The sequence below is a fragment of the Carcharodon carcharias genome, chromosome 5 (assembly GCF_017639515.1).
Source record: "Carcharodon carcharias isolate sCarCar2 chromosome 5, sCarCar2.pri, whole genome shotgun sequence".
Taxonomy (NCBI): Eukaryota; Metazoa; Chordata; class Chondrichthyes; order Lamniformes; family Lamnidae; genus Carcharodon; species Carcharodon carcharias.
The window spans coordinates 21,166,953-21,189,980 of record NC_054471.1 but is presented as its reverse complement, the minus strand read 5'-3'; the positions used below and the strand labels follow the sequence as shown (position 1 = coordinate 21,189,980).

Here is a 23,028-nt window from a genome sequence, read left to right as displayed (position 1 = left end):
CAGTTACAGCCAGCGCAGAGGTCGCTCTATAACCCTGAGTTATAGACAGTGCAGAGGTCGCTCTATGACCCTGTTGCAGCCAGGAGAGGGGTCGCTCTGTTACCCTGTTAGAGGCAGCGGAGAGGTCACTCTGTCACCGAGTTACAGCCGGCGGAGAGGTCACTCTGTCACCCTGAGTTACAGCTGGCGGAGAGGTCACTCTGTCACCCTGAGTTACAGCCGGCGGAGAGGTCACTCTGTCACCCTGAGTTACAGCCGGCGGAGAGGTCACTCTGTAACCCTGAGTTACAGCCGGCGGAGAGGTCACTCTGTAACCCTGAGTTACAGCCGGCGGAGAGGTCACTCTGTAACCCTGAGTTACAGCCGGCGGAGAGGTCACTCTGTAACCCTGAGTTACAGCCGGCGGAGAGGTCACTCTGTAACCCTGAGTTACAGCCGGCGGAGAGGTCACTCTGTAACCCTGAGTTACAGCCGGCGGAGTTGTCACTCTGTCACCCTGAGTTACAGCCGGCGGAGAGGTCACTCTGTAACCCTGAGTTACAGCCGGCGGAGAGGTCACTCTGTAACCTTGAGTTACAGCCGGCGGAGAGGTCACTCGGTCACCCTGAGTTACAGCCGGCGGAGAGGTCACTCTGTCACCCTGAGTTACAGCCAGCGGAGAGGTCACTCTGTAACCCTGAGTTACAGCCGGCGGAGAGGTCACTCTGTCACCCTGAGTTACAGCCGGCGGAGAGGTCACTCTGTCACCCTGAGTTACAGCCGGCGGAGAGGTCACTCTGTCACCCTGAGTTACAGCCGGCGGAGAGGTCACTCTGTCACCCTGAGTTACAGCCGGCGGAGAGGTCACTCTGTCACCCTGAGTTACAGCCGGCGGAGAGGTCACTCTGTAACCCTGAGTTACAGCCGGTGTACACATGGAAACAAGAACGGTGATGTGGATTGGGTAATAGTCCAAGGTACTTTAATCAAATAAATATTGAAACACAGCATCTCATTGGCTCAGTTGGTAGCTGCACTGCCATTGTGGCTTTGGGCCACACAGGCACAGGAAGGCCCCAGGAACTGAAAGAGTTCATTTAGGGCAGATTGTATAAATCTGCTATGTATTCCCTTTAGTTTAAAAGATTGAGGGATGATCTAATCAATGTGTACAAGATTTTGAATGGTTAGATAGAGAAACTTGGATATTGCTGAAAAGAGAGACATGTTGAAGTTTTTCATCATGAACTCAACAGAGCAAATGCAAGAATGCCTAATTTCAAATGATCACAACAATTCTTGCTACAGGAAAAGGGTGTTGATTGGTTGGCTCTGGCTGACTGAGCTGTTGCCATGGAGAAAGCAATGGAGCTGTTTAGGCACAGCTTGAACATACTGGGTATTTTGCTGAGAACAGGTCCGTGTATGTATGTATGTAACTTTGAACAAGCGTAAAAGAGCCGCCCTAAGAGTTTGATTGATTACCTTAAGTTGCTAATCTATGGTGCTGCTCCTGGCATGCTCTCCTGCATGAACTCTTCATTGAAGCAGGGTTGATCCCTTGGCTTGGTGGTAATGCTGGAGTAGAGGATATGCTGGGTCATGCGGTTACAGATTGTGTTCGAGTACAATTCTGCTGCTGCTGATGGCCCACAGCATATTATGGATGCCCAGTCTTGAGTTGCTAGATCTTTTCGAAATCTATCCCATTTAGCAGTGCCAAACAACACAATGGATGGTATCCTCAAAGTGAAGACAAGACTTTGGCTCCACGCAGACTGTATGGTGGTCACTCCCACCAATACTGTCACAGACAGATGCATCTGCAACAGGGAGTGATAAGACTTTTGTTAGGTAATGGTATCAAGCAACATGGAGTTGAGTTTATGGATTAGACATGATCTAAATCAATGGTGTGACAGGTTCAAGGCTGAGTGGCCTCTTCCTGTTCCAAATGTTCATTCCCTGATACTGTGTTCTGAGCTAGCTGATTTTAGTCCTGGGTGGAGAGGCAGGGCCTCAATACCCTAGGGGTAAAGAGAGGAATTTCCCACTGCTGATCATTAACCCATGAATGAGAATTCCTCTCACTGTTAATTCCAGGTCATCACTCTCCAAACTCAGATAGAAAGAAAGGACATGGAGGGTGTTGGTGTCTGAGGGGACATAACCAAAACAAGTTAGCAATTCAGAAGAGGGAAGAAAGGGCTAAAGAGGGGAGAAATACATAAACACAAAGTGGGTGGAATTCCAAAATCAGGATAAGGCAAAGGAACTCGTGGTTTTAAGCAGTTCTGTTGTGCCTCAAAACAGAGTGTAAATTTAGCATAATCTCCCTGTTCTTGCAGCTAAAATCCAAAGCAGACCCCCTCCCCCACCAACCCCATGTCAATCTCATCAGAACTCCCTTCCACACACTGAGTTCTTTCCTGCCTTGTAACATGAACTTGCTCTCCCACTGTGACCAGCTTCAGTAAAATTGGGACAGAAGCTGCCTTGACAGTGATTCATCAAGAGAGCAAGAATGAACGATTACTGCCTGACTTTATCCAGAGATAGTGTTGCTGTGTGCTAGGGAAAAAAGATCATTCTGGGATTCAGGTGGTCCTGGCTCTGAGCAAACTATTCCTGCCATTGAATTGGGTAAGGAGAAGGGAGTGTGCTTTGAATTCCCTTAAGGAAAGGGGCGGGGGGGGGGGAAGGGTTGTTTGAAGAAAAAGCTAGTCAGTAAAAATGTTCAAGCTGCAAACTCACTGAGTAAAGTGCTTGTCGACAAAATTGCGGATGACCAGATGGGCGAAAGAATAAGGGTCTTGTCTCGTGAATACGGTGTGTAAAAGAGATGGCCTTCCCTCCTTTGTTGTGGGAGATTTACATAAATCATTAGGTTCTTCATTCCTATTGCTATAGCACACACAGGAAGTGCTTTGTTTCAAAGTCCCTCTGGTCTCTCACAAATCTTGTTGAAAATATCTCCTTTTACATTCATCAAAGGAAATAAAACTCACTAAATTATGCATGACTGAAAGCTCCTTAACAAAAACAAAAATACCTGGAAAAACTCAGCTGGTCTGGTAGCATCTGCGGAGAGGAAGACAGCTAACGTTTCGAGTCCGTATGATTTTTCAACAGAACTAAGGAAAAATAGAAGAGAGGTGAAATATAAAACAAAAACAGAAACAGAAATACCTGGAAAAACTCAGCAGGTCTGGCAGCATCGGCGAAGAAGAAAAGAGTTGACGTTTCGAGTCCTCATGACCCTTCAACAGAACTGAGTACAAATAGGAAAGGGGTGAAATATAAGCTGGTTTAAGTTTGGGCGGGGGGGGGGGGGGGGGGGTTGTTGGGACAAGAAGCCAGTAATAGGTGGAGATAACCAAAAGATGTCACAGACAAAAGGAAAAAGAGGTGTTGAAGGTGGTGATATTTTCTAAGGAATGTGATAATTAAGGGTAGAAAGCAGGACAAGCAAGGTAGCCCTAGTGGGGGTGGGATGGGGTGAAGGAATCAAGAAAGGCTAAAAGAAAGAGATAAAACAATGGAAAGGAAATACATTTAAAAATAATGTTAATAGGTGGGAAAAGAAAAAATCTATATAAATTATTCGGAAAAAAAGGATTGGAAAGGGGGTGGGGATGGAGGAGAGAGTTCATGATCTAAAATTGTTGAACTCAATATTCAGTCCGGAAGGCTGTAAAGTGCCTAGTCAGAAGATGAGGTGCTATCCCTCCAGTTTGCGTTGAGCTTCACTGGAACAATGCAGCAAGCCAAGGATGGACATGTGGGCATTAGAGTAGGGTAGTGTGTTGAAATGGCAAGTGACAGGGAGGTCTGGGTAATGCTTGCGGACAGACTGAAGACTGGGTGACCGCTTTGCATTATCCAGACCTTCCTGTCACTTGCCATTTCAACACTCCACCCTGCTCTAATGCCCACATGTCCGTCTTTGGCCTGCTGCATTGTTCCAGTGAAGCTCAACGCAAACTGGAGGAACAACACCTCATCTTCCGACTAGGCACTTTACAGCCTTCCGGACTGAATATTGAGTTCAACAATTTTAGATCATGAACTCCCGCCTCCATCCCCACCCCCTTTCCGATCCTCCTCTTTTTTTTCCAATAATTTATATAGATTTTTCTATTCCCACTTATTTCCATTATTTTTAAATGCATTTCCTTTCCATTGTTTTATCTCTACCTTTTAGCCTTTTTTGATTCCTTCACCTCACCCCACCCCCACTAGGGCTATCTGTACCTTGCTCGTCCTGCTTTCTACCCTTAATTATCACATACCTTAGGTAATATCACCACCTTCAACACCTCTTTATCCTTTTATCTGTGACATATTTTGGTTATCTCCACCTATCACTGGCCCTCTATCCAGCTCTACCTGTCCCACCCACCCTTAAAGCAGCTTATATTTCACCTCTCTTCTATTTTTACTTAGTTCTGTTGAAGGGTCATACAGACTTGAAACGTTAACTGTGTTCCTCTCCACAGATGGCTGCCAGACCTGCTGAGTTTTTCCAGGTATTTTTGTTTTTGTTTTGGATTTCCAGCATCTGCAGTTTTTTGCTTTTATCTTACTGAAAGCTCCTTGATCTCTCCAGGGTAAAAGAAAGAGGCCAATGTATAACTGAGCAGTTACACAGTTCAAGACTGCAGCTTTCAGGACAGTATTTGGGAGTTAGACAAAACTTACAACACAGAAACAGGCCAGTTGGCCTGCTATACACTGATGTTTAAATGCCACACAAGTCACCTCCTACCAATCCTCTTCAACTCCACCAATATATCCTTCTATTCCCTTCGTTTATGTCCTTATCTAGCTTCCTTTTTAATGCATGCTATTCGCCTCAACTACACCTTGTGATAACGAGTTCTACACTCTAACCACTCTCTGGAAATACTCAGCCTGTCAGGCAGCATCTGTGGAGAGAAACAGAGTTAACACTTCAGGTCCATGAGTTTTCATCAGAACTGAAGATAGAAGTGCAAGAGTTTTTAACATAATGGAAAGGGGAGGGGAAGGGAGGGAGCAGAAAAAATAAAAGGGAAGCTCTGTGATAGGGTTGAGGACAGAAGAGATTAAATAACAGAAGATTTTATGAGGCAACAGCCAAAGAGAATGGTAAAGGCTATAGAAAAGATAGTAAGGTAGTGTCCAAATAAGGGAGACAGTGGTGTAGTGATATTGTCACTGGACTAGTATTCTAGTGATCCGGGATAATGTTCTGGGGACCCAGGTTTGAATCCCCCCACGGCAGATAGTGAAATTTAAATTCAATAAAAATCTAGAATTGAAAGTGCCTAATGGTCAATTGTCATAAAAACCCATCTGATTAGGGAAGGAAATCTGCTTACCTGGCCCACATGTGGCTCCAGACCCACAGCAATGTGGTTGGCTCTTAAACTACCCTCTGAACAAGGGTAATTAGGGATGGGCAACAAATGCTGACTCAGGCAGCGATGTTCACACCCCACAAACAAATAAAAAAACATAGCAACCATCTGAATGGAACATGAAGGGAAAGAAAGAAACATGACTAGACCAGCCCAGCAAAACAACCAAAAAAAAGTTAATTCATACAGAGGGGACAGCAGAATTGGGTGAAATGGATCACACACTGTGGTGCACCCTGTCACCAACACTCATAATTCACACTGGATCACACACTGTGGTGCACCCTGTCACCAACACTCATAATTCACACTGGATCACACACTGTGGTGCACCCTGTCACCAACACTCATAATTCACACTGGATCACACACTGTGGTGCACCCTGTCACCAACACTCATAATTCACACTGGATCACACACTGTGGTGCACCCTGTCACCAACACTCATAATTCACACTGGATCACACACTGCAGTGCACCCTGTCACCAACACTCACAATTCACACTGGATCACACACTGTGGTGCACCCTGTCACCAACACTCACAATTCACACTGGATCACACACTGCAGTGCACCCTGTCACCAATACTCACAATTCACACTTGATCACACACTGTGGTGCACCCTGTCACCAACACTCACAATTCACACTGGATCACACACTGTGGTGCACCGTCACCAACACTCACAATTCACACTGGATCACACACTGCGGAGCGTCCTGTCACCAACACTCACAATTCACACTGGTTCACACACTGTGGAGCGCCCTGTCACCAACATTCACAATTCACACTGGATTACACACTGTGGAGCGCCCTGTCACCAACACTCACAATTCACACTGAATCACACACTGCGGAGTGCCCTGTCAACCACACACACAATTCACACTGGATCACACACTGCGGAGTGCCCTTCACCAACATTCACAATTCACACTGGATCACACTTATATTGTCTGAAATCTGTTAAGTTCAGCAATTTCTTCCTCTAGAGAAATTCTTTTGAGCATTTCTCCTTCACTCCTGTTCTTTTGTCTATGATATTCCAAATGTGCTTCAGAACATGTTCTTGCAGACACTGCAGAAGCAAGTAGTCCCTTGCTAATTTTTACATTGGTCACATCTTCTACAAGATCCACATGATCGCGCGCGCTATGGATCCTTCAAGTTTTCTGCTTCAAGCTCTTTGCTGACTGTAAATTCTCTTGTCACACCAGTTTGGCCATGACAACACAAGTAACTTACCCACACCAGCTTCGTGTATGTCTGGTCTACCATGTGCTCTCTGAATATATCAACTCCATCCCTTACAGGATCAAACTCTGCAAATTTGGCCTTGCCAAACCCAAGAATTCTGTCAATGAGGAGTGTGAACTGCTAGTGGACCTCCTTGCAATCTCTTTCTTGAGCCTTTGCATATTCACAAACATATTCATCACCTTCTTGAATCTCTCACTGCACCAAGTGGGACTGGTGGCCATCTTTCTTGGGTCCAAACAAGCTATATCTCCCACAAGAACATGACAATAGGCTCTTGTCAGCAATGTTCTTCAAGGCACCAAGGAGGAACTCTTTACACTCCAGGCTGAATTCCGAGAGTGACTTTCACTCAAATGGCTTGATTTCCCTCAGCGAGAAGGCACTCTTGACTGCCCTCATCATGCTATGGAGATCTTCAGGCAAGAAGATTGTCTTTGGTGCATCAGTTTGATGATCTGAGAGGGTTGGCTCCAGATGAAATGCCGCAAACCTGAAGAAATGTAGCTTGGCTCTAAAAAGAGGATTTTTAATTGCCTCTGCAATGGCTTGAAATGATTTGTTGCTGGAGGGGATAGAAGACCTAGCACTGCTGTCAAGCATAGTTACAGATGTCAGTGGTAGATTTAGTTGAGCCTGGAGTACCTCCAATTTCAGTTTCAATCTTTTTCTTGAAGAAGCTTGACAATCCCGAACCTATCAAACTGCTACGGCTGTCCAAGTTATTCGTATGTTTCACATTTTTCATGTGCAATTTGAGAGCACTCTCATTTAGACAGGTCCAGGGTCTTTTTATTTTATTTGTACACAACACAATAAGCTACATGTAAGTCTCCTTTGCATTCCCTCACCTAGGAACTGTATTCTGGGTACACCCCAGCTATTTCTGATTGAAGCAATGCTTCCCCATTACTATGTTTGGAAGAATTCAAGCACAGGCACTTCAAACTCGATGAAAATTGTCAATGAGTCTGCAAATGAAATATTCAAGCAGGAGATTGTACTCAAGTTTCATTATATGCAATGATCCTGAGCAAGGAACCAGGTTGTAGCCACGTACTTTAGATATACATACAGAGCTGCATGCTTACATATGGAGAACATGAGTATTTGTTTGTTTACTGTGTGTGATGTAAACAAGAGCTCATTGACATCCTCTGAAGTTCAGCTAGGTCTCCTCTACACTGGGGAGACAAAACGCAGACTGGGTGACTGCTTTGCAGAAACCTTCGCACAGCTGGCAGCTATGACCCTGACCTTCTGGTCGCTTGCCATTTCAAATCACCACCTTTCTCTCATGCTCACATTTCCGTTTTTGGTCTGCTACAATGTTCCAGTGAACTCTTAACGCAAGATGGAGGAACAGCACCTCATCCTCCAATTAGACACTTTAAAGCTTCTGGCCTGAACATTGAGTTCAACAACTTCAGACCATGAACTCTGTCCTCCATTTTGATTCCCACCCCCCCCCCAGCTAAGTGCCAGCCTGTGTCTTGTTCTCATGTTTTTGCTTTCAGACAATGCTGACCTTTATTCTACTATTAATAGCTACACTGGACCAAAGCTTTACATTTTTTACAATTTATTTTTTGTTCATTTATGTAATGAGAGTGTTGCTGGCTAGGCCAGCATTTATCTCCCATCCCTAATTGCCCTTGAGAAGGTGGGGTGAGCTGCCTTCTTGAACCACTGCAGTCCCTCCGTTTTTATTGACCTTTTTAGCTGTTTGATACAACTGAGTGGCTTGCCAAGCCACTTAAGAGTCAACCACATTGTTGTGGATCTGGAGCAAGGGTGTTGCCACGAGGCCTTGTGCTTGGCTGAGAGAGACAAGTACAAGACCTCATGGCAAAACCCTTGCTCCAAGCATAGGCACCTGCTCGACTACATCATTGTCCGAGCAAGGGACCACAAAGGCATATCACCTGCGCCATGACAGGAGCTGACGACTGCTGGACGGATCACCGCCTAATTCTCTCTGTCATCAACATCAACGTGGCCCCAAAGCAGCCATGGCAGCAGAAACAATGCTGCAGGAAAATCAACACTGAGGCACTCAAGGGCCCTGATGAGAGCCCTATTCAGCCAGCACCTCACTGCCAACCTGGCAACTCCCAGTGACCCAAAGACGCAGAATGTCCCTCAAGGCATCCATCATCACCACCTGCGAAGAGACGCTTGGTCACTCAACCAGGAAACATCAAGATTGGTTTGATGAGAACGACCAGGAAACACAAGGCACTTCTGAACCTGAAACAGCAACCCAACTCGAGAGCAAGAAAGCAGCTCTACACGGACGGCTGAAGGCTGAGGTCTAGCAAAAAACCTGCAACCTCAAGAACAGGTGGTGGGTGGAGAAAGTGCAAGAGTTCCAACAGTTAGCCGACTCCTATGGTGTGTGAGGTTTCTTTAGTGCAGGCAAGACCACCTACAGCCCAAGCACCCAAGGCCCCACACCATTGCTGGCCAAGAACGGAGAGGTGCTCCTCAAGGATAGAGAGGCAGTCAGCACCTGCTGGAAGGAGCACTTCGAGGGTCTTCTTAACAGACACTCTGTCTTCAATGCAAGTGTCCTCAGTTCCATCCTGCAGCAAGCTACTCACCACCATCTCAGCACACGCCCAACCCGACATGAGGTAGAAAAGGTCATTCGACAGCTAAAGAGCAACAAGGCATCAGAAGTAGCTGGAATCTTCGCTGAAGCACTATCAGGCAGAGAAGCACTATCGGTGCGAATACGTGGCCTCATCTCTCTTATCTGGAAGGGGGAAAGGATGCCAGGAGATCTCAGAGGTGTCTTAATCGTGACCATCTTCAAGAAAGGTGACCAGCCGGATTGCAATAGAGGAATCTACCTGACGCCCACAGGGAAGACTCCTCCTCAATCGCCTTCTCCCTGTGGCTGAAGAGCTCCTCCCAGAGTCACAATGCGGATCCCGCCCAGTAAGGGGCACAACGGACATGATCTTCACCACGTGGTAACTACAGGAGAAATGCCGGGAACAACCCTTGTATATGGCCTCCTTCAACCTCACAAAAGCCTTTGACACTGTCACCCGCAAAGGATTATGGAGCATCCTCCTGTTTCGGCTGCCCCCAAAGGTTTGTCACCATCCTCTGTCTGCTCCACGAAGACTTGCAAGCTCTGATCCTGACCAACAGATCCATCACAGATTCAATCCACATTTGGACTAGAGTCAAGCAAGGCTGTCATCACACTGACACTCTTCTTGATCTTCCTTGCTGCAATGTGCCATCTCACCCTCAGCAAGCTCCCCCGCTGGAGTGGAGCTAAACTACAGAATAAGCAGGAACCTGTTCAACCTCCACCTACAGGCCAGATCCAAGGTTGTCCCATCCTGGGTCACTGAACTAGTTTGCAGACGACACTTGCGTCTGCGCACACTCAGAGACCGAGCTCCAAGCCATTGTCATCACCTTCACCTTCACTGAGGCGTACAAGAGTATGGGCCTTACATTAAACATCTGTAAGACAAAGGTCCTCTACCAACCTGCCCCTTCCACACCACACTGTCCCCAGTTATCAAAATCCATAAAGCCTTGGACAATGTGGGCCACTTTCCATACTTTGGAAGCCTACTGTCAACAAGGGCAGACATCGATGATGAGGTTCAACATCACCTTCAGTGTGCCAGCACAGCCTTCAGCCATCTGAGGAAGAGACTGTTTGAAGACCTGGACCTCAAACCCAGCACCAAGCTCGTTGTCCACAGAGCAATAGTGATACCCCCCTCCTATATGGCTCAGAGATGTGGACTATGTACAGTACCTCAAAACTCCGGAGGTACCACCAGCGCTGTCTCTGCGAGATCCTGCGTATCCATTGGCAGGATGGGCGCACTGTCAGTGTTCCCGCTCAGGCCAATATCCCCAGCATCGAAGCATTGACCACGCTCGATCAGCTCCACTGGGCAGGCCACATCGTCCACATGCCTGACACGAGACTCTCGAAACAAGCGCTTTACTCGGAGCTCCGACACGGCAAGCAAGCCCCAGGAGGGCAGAGGAAATGCTTTAAGGACACCCTCAAAGCCTCCTTGAAAAAGTGCAACATCACCAGCGCTCCTGATCTATGGGCACCTGGTGCGGAAGGGGGTCGGGAAGGAGGAGGACCTCCTCGTGAACCTGCTCCTGGGCCTGGCCAAGTTGGCCATTAACAGGTCCAGGCAGCGGGCGATCGACGGGGGAGTCCCGCCCGATTGTTCGTCCCTCTTCCGCGGCTACGTTCGCTGCTGGATGTCCCTGGAGAGGGAGCACGCAGTGTCTGCTGACACTCTCGAGGCCTTCCGTGCTCGGTGGGCACTGCGGGGACTGGGGTGTTTTGTTGACCCCTTTAATCACATTTTGATTTAAAGTTTGTAAGGTTCCTTTAAACTTTGTCCTTGGTTTAACAGCTGACCTGAATTAGGGGCTGTGCCTGATTTATCCCAATTTTGTTGATTTGGTTTTCATTTAAAAGATTATCACCAGCATCTGGGATAGAGCTGAACACTGAGTCTCATCCCCAGGGGCTAGCTGAAGCTAAGCATCAACAGCGAAAGGAGTATGTGGCAACCTGGGCACCTCACCCACCCATTCCTCCTACCACCGTCTGCCCCACCTGTGACGGAGACTGTAGGTCACATATTGGACTCTTCCGTCACCTGAGAACTCATTTTTAGTGTGGAAACAAGTCATCCTCAAGGCCAAGAGTCCGCCGAGAAAAGAGGCTGTGCTAGTCTAAATTGAAATGAGTTGATTTTTGCTTTGAGTTTGGAACATTTAATTCTTGTATAAATCTTCAATTCATTTCAAGAAGGAATGGGGGGAAAAAAAATGCACAATTTCTGTTCCCACATCATAGATATTTAAGTGCTTCATTGCTTTGAGAAAATTCCATCCAATTTAGTTTAAATATAGCAGCGTTTTTGTCTTGTTTCACACAACCTACAGCAGCATGTATGAGTCCCTCTCTGATCGCAAAATGCATGGTTGTCTTGAATCAAAAGAGCCTTTGATGAATATTATTTTCTTGAAGCGCAAGATGTCAGCACAAACCACATCAGTTGCACTATGTCCAAAATTATGGTCATTGAATGCTGGCACGGTCATAATGACCTTAAACGATAGTAAACAAGTTCTTGTAAACTGCCGCTTAGAGCCCTGCATGCAACTTACTTTCTAGCCCCGTTCCATTTTAATAAGCACACTCCTTCCTTTACTTGTTTATATCACTCCTGCCTGTCCTGATCCAATGTGTATCACGCTTTCCCCATTCATACTCGCTTTATCTCAATTTTTGTGACATGAATTCAACCCTTGCTGCTCCAATTCAATTTTGTCAACTCCTGTTGCTGCCACTCCAGTTCTTTGCTGTTGTTCATCATTAAACACCCACCTTGCAGCACTGCAAGAATTTATTGATGGCATAAAACAAATTAAGATGTTGGCTAACAATTTTGAATAAGCATCGGCATTCACCAAAGGTTAAAAAGTGAAAAGATGAGTGAGCATGTAGTCAAAACGGAGAAGCAAAGATTGCATGTATGTTATCTTTTACATAGCACACATGTATGGTTTGCCTTGCGTGTTCAATTTATGCGCAGGGAGTATGGTCCTTCTGCTTGTGTGCATTATGATGAGGAGATTTTGGTTGGTCACAGTATCGCGTGGGTAGATAGTACGTGCGTGTACTTACCATTGACCCATGTTCAATGTACGATGCCTTAAGCATGCACGGATTGCCTCTCGTGAAATTTTCAATGCACCAAAACAGAATGCAATTTTTGCATAATTTGTTTCTTTTTCATTTTCTATCCTTTCAAGATTTGCACAGTCATAATATGCGAGAAGCATTTTTAAGACAGAAAAATTGAAAATCAATGACTTTTCAAGGCAAAGTGAAAATCAAGTCATTTCAAGACTAAGGATCAAATTCAAGGAGTTTTCAAAGCTTGTATGAATCCAGACTGTGGCTACAAGAGCAGGTCAGAGGCTGGGAATTCTGCAACAATCTCAGCTCCTGATTCCTCAAAGCCCGTCCACCATCTACAAGTCATGGGTGTAATGGAATTCTTCCCACTTGCCAGGTAGGTGCCAGCGTTGTGGCTGAACTGAAACATCTTGGCCAGAGGTACACCTAGTTCTGGAGCACAAGCGTTCAGCACTGCAGCTGGTAATTGTTGAGGTCCATATACATAGGGCTCAGCTATTCCATTACATCACGAGTGAAGTGAATTGGCTGAAGAGAGAATTCAGTGATAATGGTGATCTTAACAGGTTCAAGCTAAATTAGCAATCCAAACAACAACAACTTTCATTTATATAGTGCCTTTCACGTAGTAAAATATCCCAAGGTGGTTTACAGGGTTATTAAAGAAAATTTAGCACAAAGACTTATCAGGGGATATTAGGGAAAATGACCCAAACTTAGTCAAAGATACTGGACTGGATTTTCCCCACAGACTTCAGGACCAAATGGGAGTCTGGAGGCCACACTTGCTGACAAGCCCCTCCAAGCTCATATCCAATTAACAATAGTAAGCATGCTCTTGATATTGGGGACTCAATTAGCGGGATGGCAGTTCGAGAGCCCTGGCAGCTCCAGTGGGAGAGGCAAGTGCTGAGACACGGGAACATGGTGGCACAAAAGCACACGCAAATGGTTGCCTTGCCTGCCTCTGCGCCAAAATCCAGCTCATGAGTTTTAAACAGCATCCGAAAGGGTGAATGGGAGGCTGAGCCCCAATTCTCAGAGCCACAGCAATTGAAGGCATAGTCAATGGTGGAACAATTAAAATTGGGGATGTGCAGGAGGCCAGAGTTGAAGATGTGTAGAGATTTTGGGGGTTGTAGGGCTGGAGAAGGTTACAGTCATAGGGAGAGGCAATGCCATAGAAGAATTTGAAAACAAGAATGAGAATTTTAAAAATAATGGCATGGTTTTAACTGGGAACTGATGTTAGTCAGCTGCACAGGTATGATGGGTGAATGGGACTTGGTGCAAGGAAAGACATGGACTGCAGAGTTTTGGATGGGCTCAAGTTTATGGAGTGTGAAGATGGGAGGTCAGCCAAGAGCGCACAGGAATAGTCATGTCTAGAGGTAAAAAAAGGGATGGATGAAGGTTTCAGCAGCACATAAGCTGAGGCAGGGGTTCAGTCAATCAATGCTACTGAGATGGAAAAGGACAGTTTTATTAACGGTGCAGTAACGTGATCAGAAGTTCATTTCAGGGTCAAATATGAGACCATGGTTACAAACAGTTAGGTGCAGCCTCTCAGCAGCCATAGAAACCGACAGAGTTAGATCCACACAACAAATAGTGACAGGGTCCAAAGACAATGGTTTTGGTCTTCAGGCTATTTAGTTGGAGGCAATTCTTCTTTTGTACTGGATGTCAGACAAGTAGTCTAATAATTCAGTGACACTGAAGAGGTCAAGAGAGGTGGTGGTTGAGGTAGAACTAAATGTCAGGGTGCATGTGGAATCTGCCATGTTTTCAGATGATGCCACTGAGGGGCAACATGTTGATGTGAATAAGAGGGTCAAGATAGCTTTTTGGGAGACACCAGATTTAAGAGAGAGATTGTGGAAATAGGATCCATTGTCGGTGATTTTCTGGTTAAGGCTGGGCAGATAGGAACTCTGCATTATGTCAATCATTTTGTAACAATGACATTGACTTGAGTACTTTTATCTCATAGTAGCAAACTAGTCTTGCACCAAGATGATAAAAGATTATGACTGATGCATTACATCTTTAATATTGTAACATATTTACATACCCTCATGGGGATAAATACTTGGAAGAAATTAATATTCATTAACAGAAGTCACAGATCATTGGTGCCTTATACAAGTGCCAATCCTCAACAGCACTTGGGGGGAGTTGAATGATGAACTCCGTCAATGATGCTGTAATACAATTAGATATAGTCTGTGATCAGAATCACGCTGCCACTTCTGCCCAAGCAAATGGTTCCTCAAAGTGTCCTCAGCCCAGACTCAACTGGACCTGGTCTGTGAAGTTCAGTCTACCTGTGCTGCATCCAGTTCATTCAAAAATCTTCTGCATTTTGTCATCAACACTTTCAAGGCTTCAGACACCAACACTTCTGGGAGAAGAATTCCTGTTGACTCCACTGAAACTTTAAAGATAACAAAGCTTAGTGAACAGCGATCTTACTCCATCTTTGGCAGGTCTGACAATTTACTTTGTTTAAAATAAAAAAGAGGCTATTCCCTTCCCCCCACCCCCCGAAAACTGTTGAATTCTGGCTGCTTCCTTGTACTTTGCCCAATCTTTTGTGTGAGCCGATTCAGTTGTGCATGTGTGGGAGAAACGGGCCACCAGTCAAAATCCTTCACATCCAAACCAAACATACATAAACTTAAATATATATAAAAACAAAAAAAACTGCGGATGCTGGAAATCCAAAACAAAAACAGAATTACCTGGAAAAACTCAGCAGGTCTGGCAGCATCGGCGGAGAAGAAAAGAGTTGACGTTTCGAGTCCTCACGACCCTTCGACAGAACTTGAGTTTGAGTCCAAGAAAGAGTTGAAATATAAGCTTATATTTCAACTCTTTCTTGGACTTGAACTCAAGTTTTGTTGAAGGGTCATGAGGACTCGAAACGTCAACTCTTTTCTTCTCCGCCGATGCTGCCAGACATACATAAACTTTCCATTATGGATTCAGTAGATCGCCCCAACTCTTTAAGATGACCCTTAAAACCTACCTCTGGCCAAGCTTTCGGTCACCTGCCCCCGCATCTCACTTGGTTTGGTATAACGCTCCGCTCAAGCAGCTTGAGACATTATACAATGTTAAAGGCACATTGTTGACAACAAATAGGAGCAGAAACTCTGGCTGACTTTTCACTTCCTTACCCAATAGGCCAAGGCGAATACCAGTCTCCCAATCTACTTTGGCAGACCTCAGATCCCCTATGTTAGCTTCAAATCTTTCTGACACAGGGTCTGAATGCTCTAGCCTAAGTGGCAGTCCTGTTATTTGAAAGATGTTTCACAGCAGCACTCTGGCCCATCTCTAGCTGACCATACTATCCAGGGATGTCCAGTCACCTCCTGCAGTCCATAAAACACTCACTAGCCATTGTTGATAAGCTGGCATGTTGAATACTTTGTCAAACCAGATGTGCTGCCCAGGTTGGCCTCTGCACTGCAGGTCTTCAGCCCAGTACATCCAGTCTGGTTACAGAAACGTATAATTCAAATCAAATACAGCCCTGTTTCGTCAACCCACTAACTAACATAATCTAGGCCCACACACACTCCCTGCAAGATTCAGCACCTGTGGGAAAGGATGAAAGATACTCTCAGTGGTGAAAGAAAATGAAAAATCAAATTACCAAGTGTCACTAATCCTTTACTTACAAATGTAATGATCTCGAACTCTGCCAAGACGGACAAGGTTCTTGAGGTCATCATGGCGGAAAATCTCACGACTGCAGGTGTCCAAGCGAGCATTTACAACTGTTGCGAATTTTCTCCCTAAGGGAAAAGGAACAATTGACCAACATCTCCATGACCATCATCTACACTGGAGTGCTGCTTTGGGCTGCATTAGAATGCTTCAGTTGGAATTTGGTGAGAGGGAGTTTGTTGAAGAGGGAAGGTGATCCTTTCATTTTCTACCTTTCCTCAGTAAGAGCAGCAGCCTTGGTAAGTAGGGCCTGGTAAGTATTTCTTCTGCCTTTGATATTCTCAAACTAAAGGAAGTAAAAGTAAAGGGAGAAATGTAAGGGTAAGTCATGGCAGGGCAGCTCGGCCAAGTGGAATGCTCCTCCTGTGTGATTTGGGAAGTCAGGGACAGGGCGACAATGTGCAGAAAGCGTCTCCAGCTGGACTACTCAAAATCCATGTTTCGGAGCTGAAGCTACGTGTGGAGTCACTGTGGAGCATCTGCAAAGATGAGATCTTTGTGGACAGCATGCACAGTGAGGTGGTCACACCACAGGTAAAGAGTGTACAGGCAGAAAGAGAATGGGTGACCGCCAGACAGAGCAAAAGCAGTGCAGGAGGCAGGCAGTGCAGGAGTCCCCTGGGTATATGTCCCTCTCCAGCAGATTTTCCATTTTGGATACTGCTGGAGGAGGTGGCTTTCAGGGGAATGCAGTAAGAGTCAAGTCTGTGGCATCATGAGTGGCTCAGCTGCACAGAGGTGGGGAGAAAAAAAAAAGTGGGAGGACAATAGCGATAGGGGGTTCTATCACAAGGGGAACAGGTAGACGTTTCTGCAGCCACAGAGGTGACACCAGGATGGTATGTTGCCTCCCTGGGGCCAGGCTCAAGGATGTCACTGAGTGGCACCAAAAGTGCCCTTTCAGGACATTCTGAAGGGGGAGGGTGAACAGCCAGAGGTTGTGGTCCATATCAGTGCCAATGACATATGTAAACAGGGAGCTGAAGTCCTGAAAGCAGAATATAGGGAGCTAGGAAATAAATTATAAAGCAGGACCTCAAAGGTAGTAATCTCAGGATTACTCCCAGTGCCACGTGCTAGGGAGATTAGGAATAGGAGAATAGACCTGATGAATGCGTGGCTGAAAGATGGCACTGGAGGGAGGGATTTAGATTCCTGAGGCATTAGGACCGATTCTGGAGAAGATGGGACCTGTACAAGCTGAGTGGATTGCACTCCAGCAGGACCAGGACCAATATCCTCACAGGGCTCTGAAGAAGAGTCATGCGGACTCAAAACATTAACTGTTTTTTTTCTCTCCACAGAAGCTGTTAGACCCGAGTTTGGTATGGTGGCGTGGCATTGTTAGTTAAGGATGAAAACAGCGTGATAGTGAGAGAGGATATTGGCTCAGAAAATCTAGATGTAGAATCAGTCTGGGTGGAGCTAAGAAGCAACAAGGGGCGGAAAACATTAGTGGGAGTTGTCTATAGGCCTCCAAACAGTAGTGATAAGATAGAGGACAGCATTAAATAGGAAATTACAGATGCATGTAACAAGGGTACTAGAGTAATCATGGATGATTTTAATCTACATATAGACTGGGCAAACCAAATTAGCAATAACATTGTGAAGGGTGAATTCCTGGAGTGTGTACAAGTTGTTTTTTTAGGCCAGTGTGTCAAGGAACCCACTAGGGAACAAGCTATCCTAGATTTGGGTATTGTGCAATAAGAAGGGTTTAATAATCTTGTTGTGCAGAGCCCTTTAGGGAACAGTGACCATAACATGATGGAATTCTTCATTAGGATGGAAAGTGAAATAGTCCAATCTGAATCTAGGGTCCTAAGTCTTAAAGGAAACTATGAAGGTATGAGGCGTGAGTTGGTTGAGATAGGTTGGGGAACTTCATTAAAAGGGGTGACAGTGAAAAGGCAATGGTCAATATTTAAGGAACGAATGTATGCGTTGCAGCAGCTATACATTCCTTTCTGGTGCAAAAACACAACAGGAAAAGTGACCCAATCATGGCTAACAAAAGAAATTAAGGACAGTATTAGATCCAAAGAGGAGTCATATAAAGTTGCTAGAAAAAGTAGCAAGCCTGAGGATTGGGAGCAGTTTGGAATTCAGCAAAGGAGGGGCAAGAGATTGATTAAGAGGGGAAACATTGGAACATGAAAGTGGGCTGTAAAAACTTCTATAAGTATGTAAAAAGAAAAATATTAGTGAAGCCAAATGTAGGCCCCTTTTTGTAGTCTGAAATGGGAGAATTTATAATAAAGAATAAGGAAATGGCAGAGCAATTAAACAACTACTTCAGTTCCGTCTTCACGGAGGAAGACAAATAAATTCCCAGAAATAATAGGGAACCAAGTATCTAGTGAGGAGGAGGAATGGAAGGAAATTAGTGTTATCAAAACAATAGTGCTGGAGAAATCAATGGAACTGAAAGCTGATAAATCCCCAGGGCCTGAATCTACATCCCAGGGTACTACTCAAGGAAGTGTCCATGGAAATAGTGGGTCAGTTGATTGTCATCTTCCAAAATTCTGTAGATTCTGGAACAGTCTCAGCAGATTGGAAGGTGGCAAGTGTAACCCCACTATTTAAAAAAGGAGGGAGGGAGAAAACAGTGAATTACAGACCAATTAGCCTAACAACAGTAGTAGGGAAATTGCTGGAGTCTATTATAAAGGATGTGATAACAGGACACTTAGAAAATATCAACTGAATTAGACAAAGTCAACATATATTTATGAAAGGGAAACCATGTTTCACAAACCTGCTGGAGTTCTTTGAGGATGTAACTACCAGAAAAGATAAGGGAGAACCAGTGGATGTGGTGTATTTGGACTTTCAGAAAGCTTTTGATAAAGTCCCATAAGAGGTCAGTGTGTAAAATTAAAGCACATGGGATTGAAGGTAATATTTCCAAGTTTGCTGACGATATAAAACTTGGTGGGAATGTGAGCAATGAGGAGGGTGTTAGGATGCTTCAAGGCAATTTAGACAGGTTGAGTGAGTGGGCAAATACATGGCAGATGCAGTATAATGTGAATAAATGTGAAATTATCCACTTCGGTAGGAAAATCAGAATGGCAGAGTATTATTTAAATGGTGATAGATTGGGAAATGTTGATGTTCGAAGGGACCTGGTTGTCCTTGTACACCAATCACTGAAAGCAAGCATGTAGGTGCAGCAAACAGTTAAGGCGGCAAATGGTATGTTGGCCTTCATTAAGAGAGGATTAACTACAGGAACAAGGATGTCTTACTGCAGCTGTACAGGACCTTGATGAGACCACACCTGGAGTATGTGTGTTGTTTTGGTCTCCTAGCTGAAGAAAGGATATCCTTCCAATAGAGGGAGTGCAGCGAAGGTTTGCCACACCGATTCCTGGGATGGCAGGATTAATTTATTCGTTCATGGAACATGGGTGTCGCTGGCTAGGCCAGCATTTATTGCTCATCCCTATTGGCCTTGCTCAGAAGGCATTTAAGAGTCAGCCACATTGCTGTGGGTCGGAAGTCACATGTAGGCCAGACCAGGTAAGGGCAGCAGATTTCCTTTCCCAAAGGACATTAGTGAACCAGATGAGTTTTTACAACAATCAGCAATGTTTCACGGTCATCATCTGACTTTTAATCCGAGATTTTTATTGAATTCAAATTTCACCATCTGCCATGGTGGGATTCGAACCCAGGTCCCCAGAGCATTACCCTGGGTCTCTGAAATATTAGTCCAGTGACAATACCACTATGCCACTGCGCCACCGCCTCCCCCTATTGGATTGTCAGATGAGGACAAATTGGGCCGACTAGGCCTGTATTAATTGGAGTTTAGAAGAATGAGAGGAGATATCATTGAAACATAAAATTCTGGCAGGGATGGGCATACAGGATGCAGGGATGATGTTTCCTCTGGCGGGGGGGAGGGTCTAGAACAAGGGGTCACGGTCTCAGGATACAGGGTAGGCCATGTAAGACGGAGTTGTGGAGAAACTTCTTCACTCAGAGGATGGTGAACCTATGGAATTCCCTACCACAGAAGCTGTGGAGGCCAAGTCACTGAATATATTTACGAAGGAAATAGATTTCTGGACTCTGAAGGCAACAAGGGGTATGGGGAAAGCACGGGAATATGCACTGATATAGTGGATCAGCCATGATCATTGAATGGCAGAGCAGACTCGAAGGGTTGAATGACCTACTCTTGCTCCTATTTTCTATGTCATTATGGAAATAATCAATGCTGTATACCAGTCCAGAACCTGAGAGCATCCAGTTCAGTTTGACTGCTTCAAAACCTATCAAGTGCAGATTAAGTGTGTGACAGATGGAAAACTGCATCAATATGGTGATTCACCCGACTCTACAACCTACCTTGTGTCTTTTGGAGGTACACAATCTTGTCCCCATGTAAGGGAGCTGAAGACAGCATGTTTGGCAAGACCAGGATTTCACTTCAGTGTGGAGTAATACTTTGCAAAATTAATGAACTGAGCCATTGCCTGTTTGAATTTCAAGACATTACAAAGAATTGACAGGACAGAAACTGACCATTCAATACAACATATCTCCGCCAGTGTTTTTGCTCAACACAAGACTCCTCCCATTCTAAATGAAAATAGAAAATGTTGGAAATACTCAGCAGGTCTGGAAGCATCAGTGGAGGTAGGAACAGAGTTAATGTTTCAGGTCTATGACCACCCCCCTTCAGTTCATTATTTCTTCATATCCTTCATACACTTCTTTGGCATCTTTGCTATTCACCTCAACTGCTCCTATATGGTAGCACATTTCACAGTTTAACCATCCTCTCCATAAGGACAGGTAACTTGTATCACTGAGAAACCCCCAGTTTTCATGGGTTCACTTTTTAATTGGTGTACTTATAATATACCAATGTATATATGTAGACCACAAATAGTACCACATGAGCCAACTGGAGAAAGTCACTAGATGTCAACCGAGCCAAATTATCCCAATTAATACTCTAAACTAACTGGAGTCCATTACAGGTCACATCATAGATTCAAAGATGCAACACTGAAGGAGGCCATTTGACTCATCATGTCCATGCTGACTCTTTAAAAGAGTTGCAATCAAATTAGTCCCACTCCCTGTTCTTTTCCAATAGTCCTGCAAATTTCTCCTTTTCAAAGGTTTATCCAAATCCCTTTTGGAGATTATTACTGAATCTGCTTCCACCACCTTTTTAGGCAGTACATTCCAAATCATCATAACTCAATGCATTAAAAACGCTCTCCTCATTTCTGCCAATTATTTTAGACCTGTGCTCTCTTGTTGTCAACCTTTTTTTCTCCTTATGTACACAATCATGAGTTTGAATATCTTGAGAGTTTAAATCTCCCCATAACCTTCTCTGGTCTAAAGTGCTCAGGAAACCATCTTAAAACTACAGCTTTCATACACAACAGAAAAGACTGACCGTTCACTGTCTGAACCTCGATGACACCAGGAGAGAAGCAGCGTTTTAGTTTGTCTGCCAGATCCCCTTCCACAGGACTCAGCAGAGTTATATCAGGGAGAAGTCGGTAACTTGCTGTGGCAACAGGAGAAAACTTGGCGTGGTCTTTACCTGAGGGAAGCGAGGGTACAAAAAATATATATATTTATTTGGAAAATTAAACTTCACAGACAGAAGTTTCTCCTGAATTCCTCGTTAGATTTATTAATGGCTATCATGTATTTATGGCCCCTAGTTGTGGAATCCCCAAAAAAGTGGAGATGTTTTCTCTAAGTAACCCGTTCAAACCTCTTCATAATTTTAAAGATTTTGATTTAGTCACCTCTTGGTCTTCCCTTTTCTAAAGAAGAGAGTCCAGTTTGGTCAGTCTTTCTAACATAGGGGTTGTCAGTCTTCTAGCACCTCTGTCACCTGGCTATGCTTTATTCTGCATAATCATAGAAATTTACAGTATGAAAGGAGGCCATGTGATCCACTGTGTCCATACCAGCCGACAAGCAGCAACACAGCCTGATCCCACATTCTGACTTTTGTCCATAATCTGAAAGATTACAGCATTTGAAGTGCATATAAAATACTTTTTATTGCAGTAAAAAAAAGAGACGCTGTTGAAGGCCTTCGGCTTGCGCTCATCAGGACAGATTCACAAGAATACCCAATGGGAGACAGCCATTGCCTGGTTCATTGCCCATGTCACTGCCTTGACCAATCAGAGTCAACCTGCCTGGTTCAAATTGAAAAAAAAGCTTGGCAGTTAACTGTTCCCTGGTGCATTCTCCATGGTAACACCGCTATCAATCAGAGTCTATTTCCCAACCAATCAGCACTCCCTTCTTATGCTGTATAAATTGCTGTTCCCTTTGAGATTTGGTATTCTTGTGAATCTGTCCTAAAGAGTACAAGTCAAAAAGTTTTAACAACATGGTTCTTCTTTCATCAATACTCAAGTTCTGTACTAAGTGACTATTTAATATTCTTTTTAAACATTATGAGGGTTTTTGTCTCTGCCACCCTTTCAGGCAGCGAGTTCCACACCCACAACCCTCTGGGTGAAAACATTCCCCTCCAAACCCTCTAAACCTTCTACCTCTTAATTTAAACCTATGTCCCAGGTTATGGACCCCTCAACCAAGGAGAATAGGGCCTTATCGACTCTATCCAGACCCCTCATAACTGTATACACTTAATCAGGTCTCCCCTCAGGGTCCTCTGTTCCAAAGAAAATAATGCAAGCCTATCAACCTTTCCTCCTAACTAAAATTCTCCAGTTCAGGCAACATCCTCGTAAACCTCCTCTAGAGAAATCACATCTTTCTTCTCGTGCGGTGACTGTACACGGTATTCCAGCTATGGCCTACTTAGCGTTTTATACTGTTACAATATAACCTTCCATTTTACGCCACTACTAATAAAGACAAGCATCCTAAGATTCTATCTTCAGGGATCTGTAGGCATGGA

At 44.7% G+C, this 23,028-nt stretch overlaps 1 protein-coding gene across 2 annotated transcripts in view; it reads right to left on the bottom strand.

Annotated features, from left to right (window-relative positions):
• Positions 1-14,381: 14,381 nt before the first annotated feature.
• polr1c (RNA polymerase I and III subunit C) overlaps positions 14,382-23,028 on the bottom strand; it is an 18,869-nt gene continuing 10,222 nt past the window's right edge. For both annotated transcript variants that reach the window (XM_041187651.1, XM_041187652.1), the window contains exons 7-9: positions 21,532-21,681; positions 16,049-16,165; positions 14,382-14,796 (exon numbers count right to left, since the gene is read on the bottom strand). In XM_041187651.1, coding sequence (XP_041043585.1) covers positions 14,678-14,796; positions 16,049-16,165; positions 21,532-21,681 — 386 coding nt within the window. In that variant the 3' untranslated portion in view covers positions 14,382-14,677. The remainder of the gene's footprint in view (positions 14,797-16,048; positions 16,166-21,531; positions 21,682-23,028) is intronic.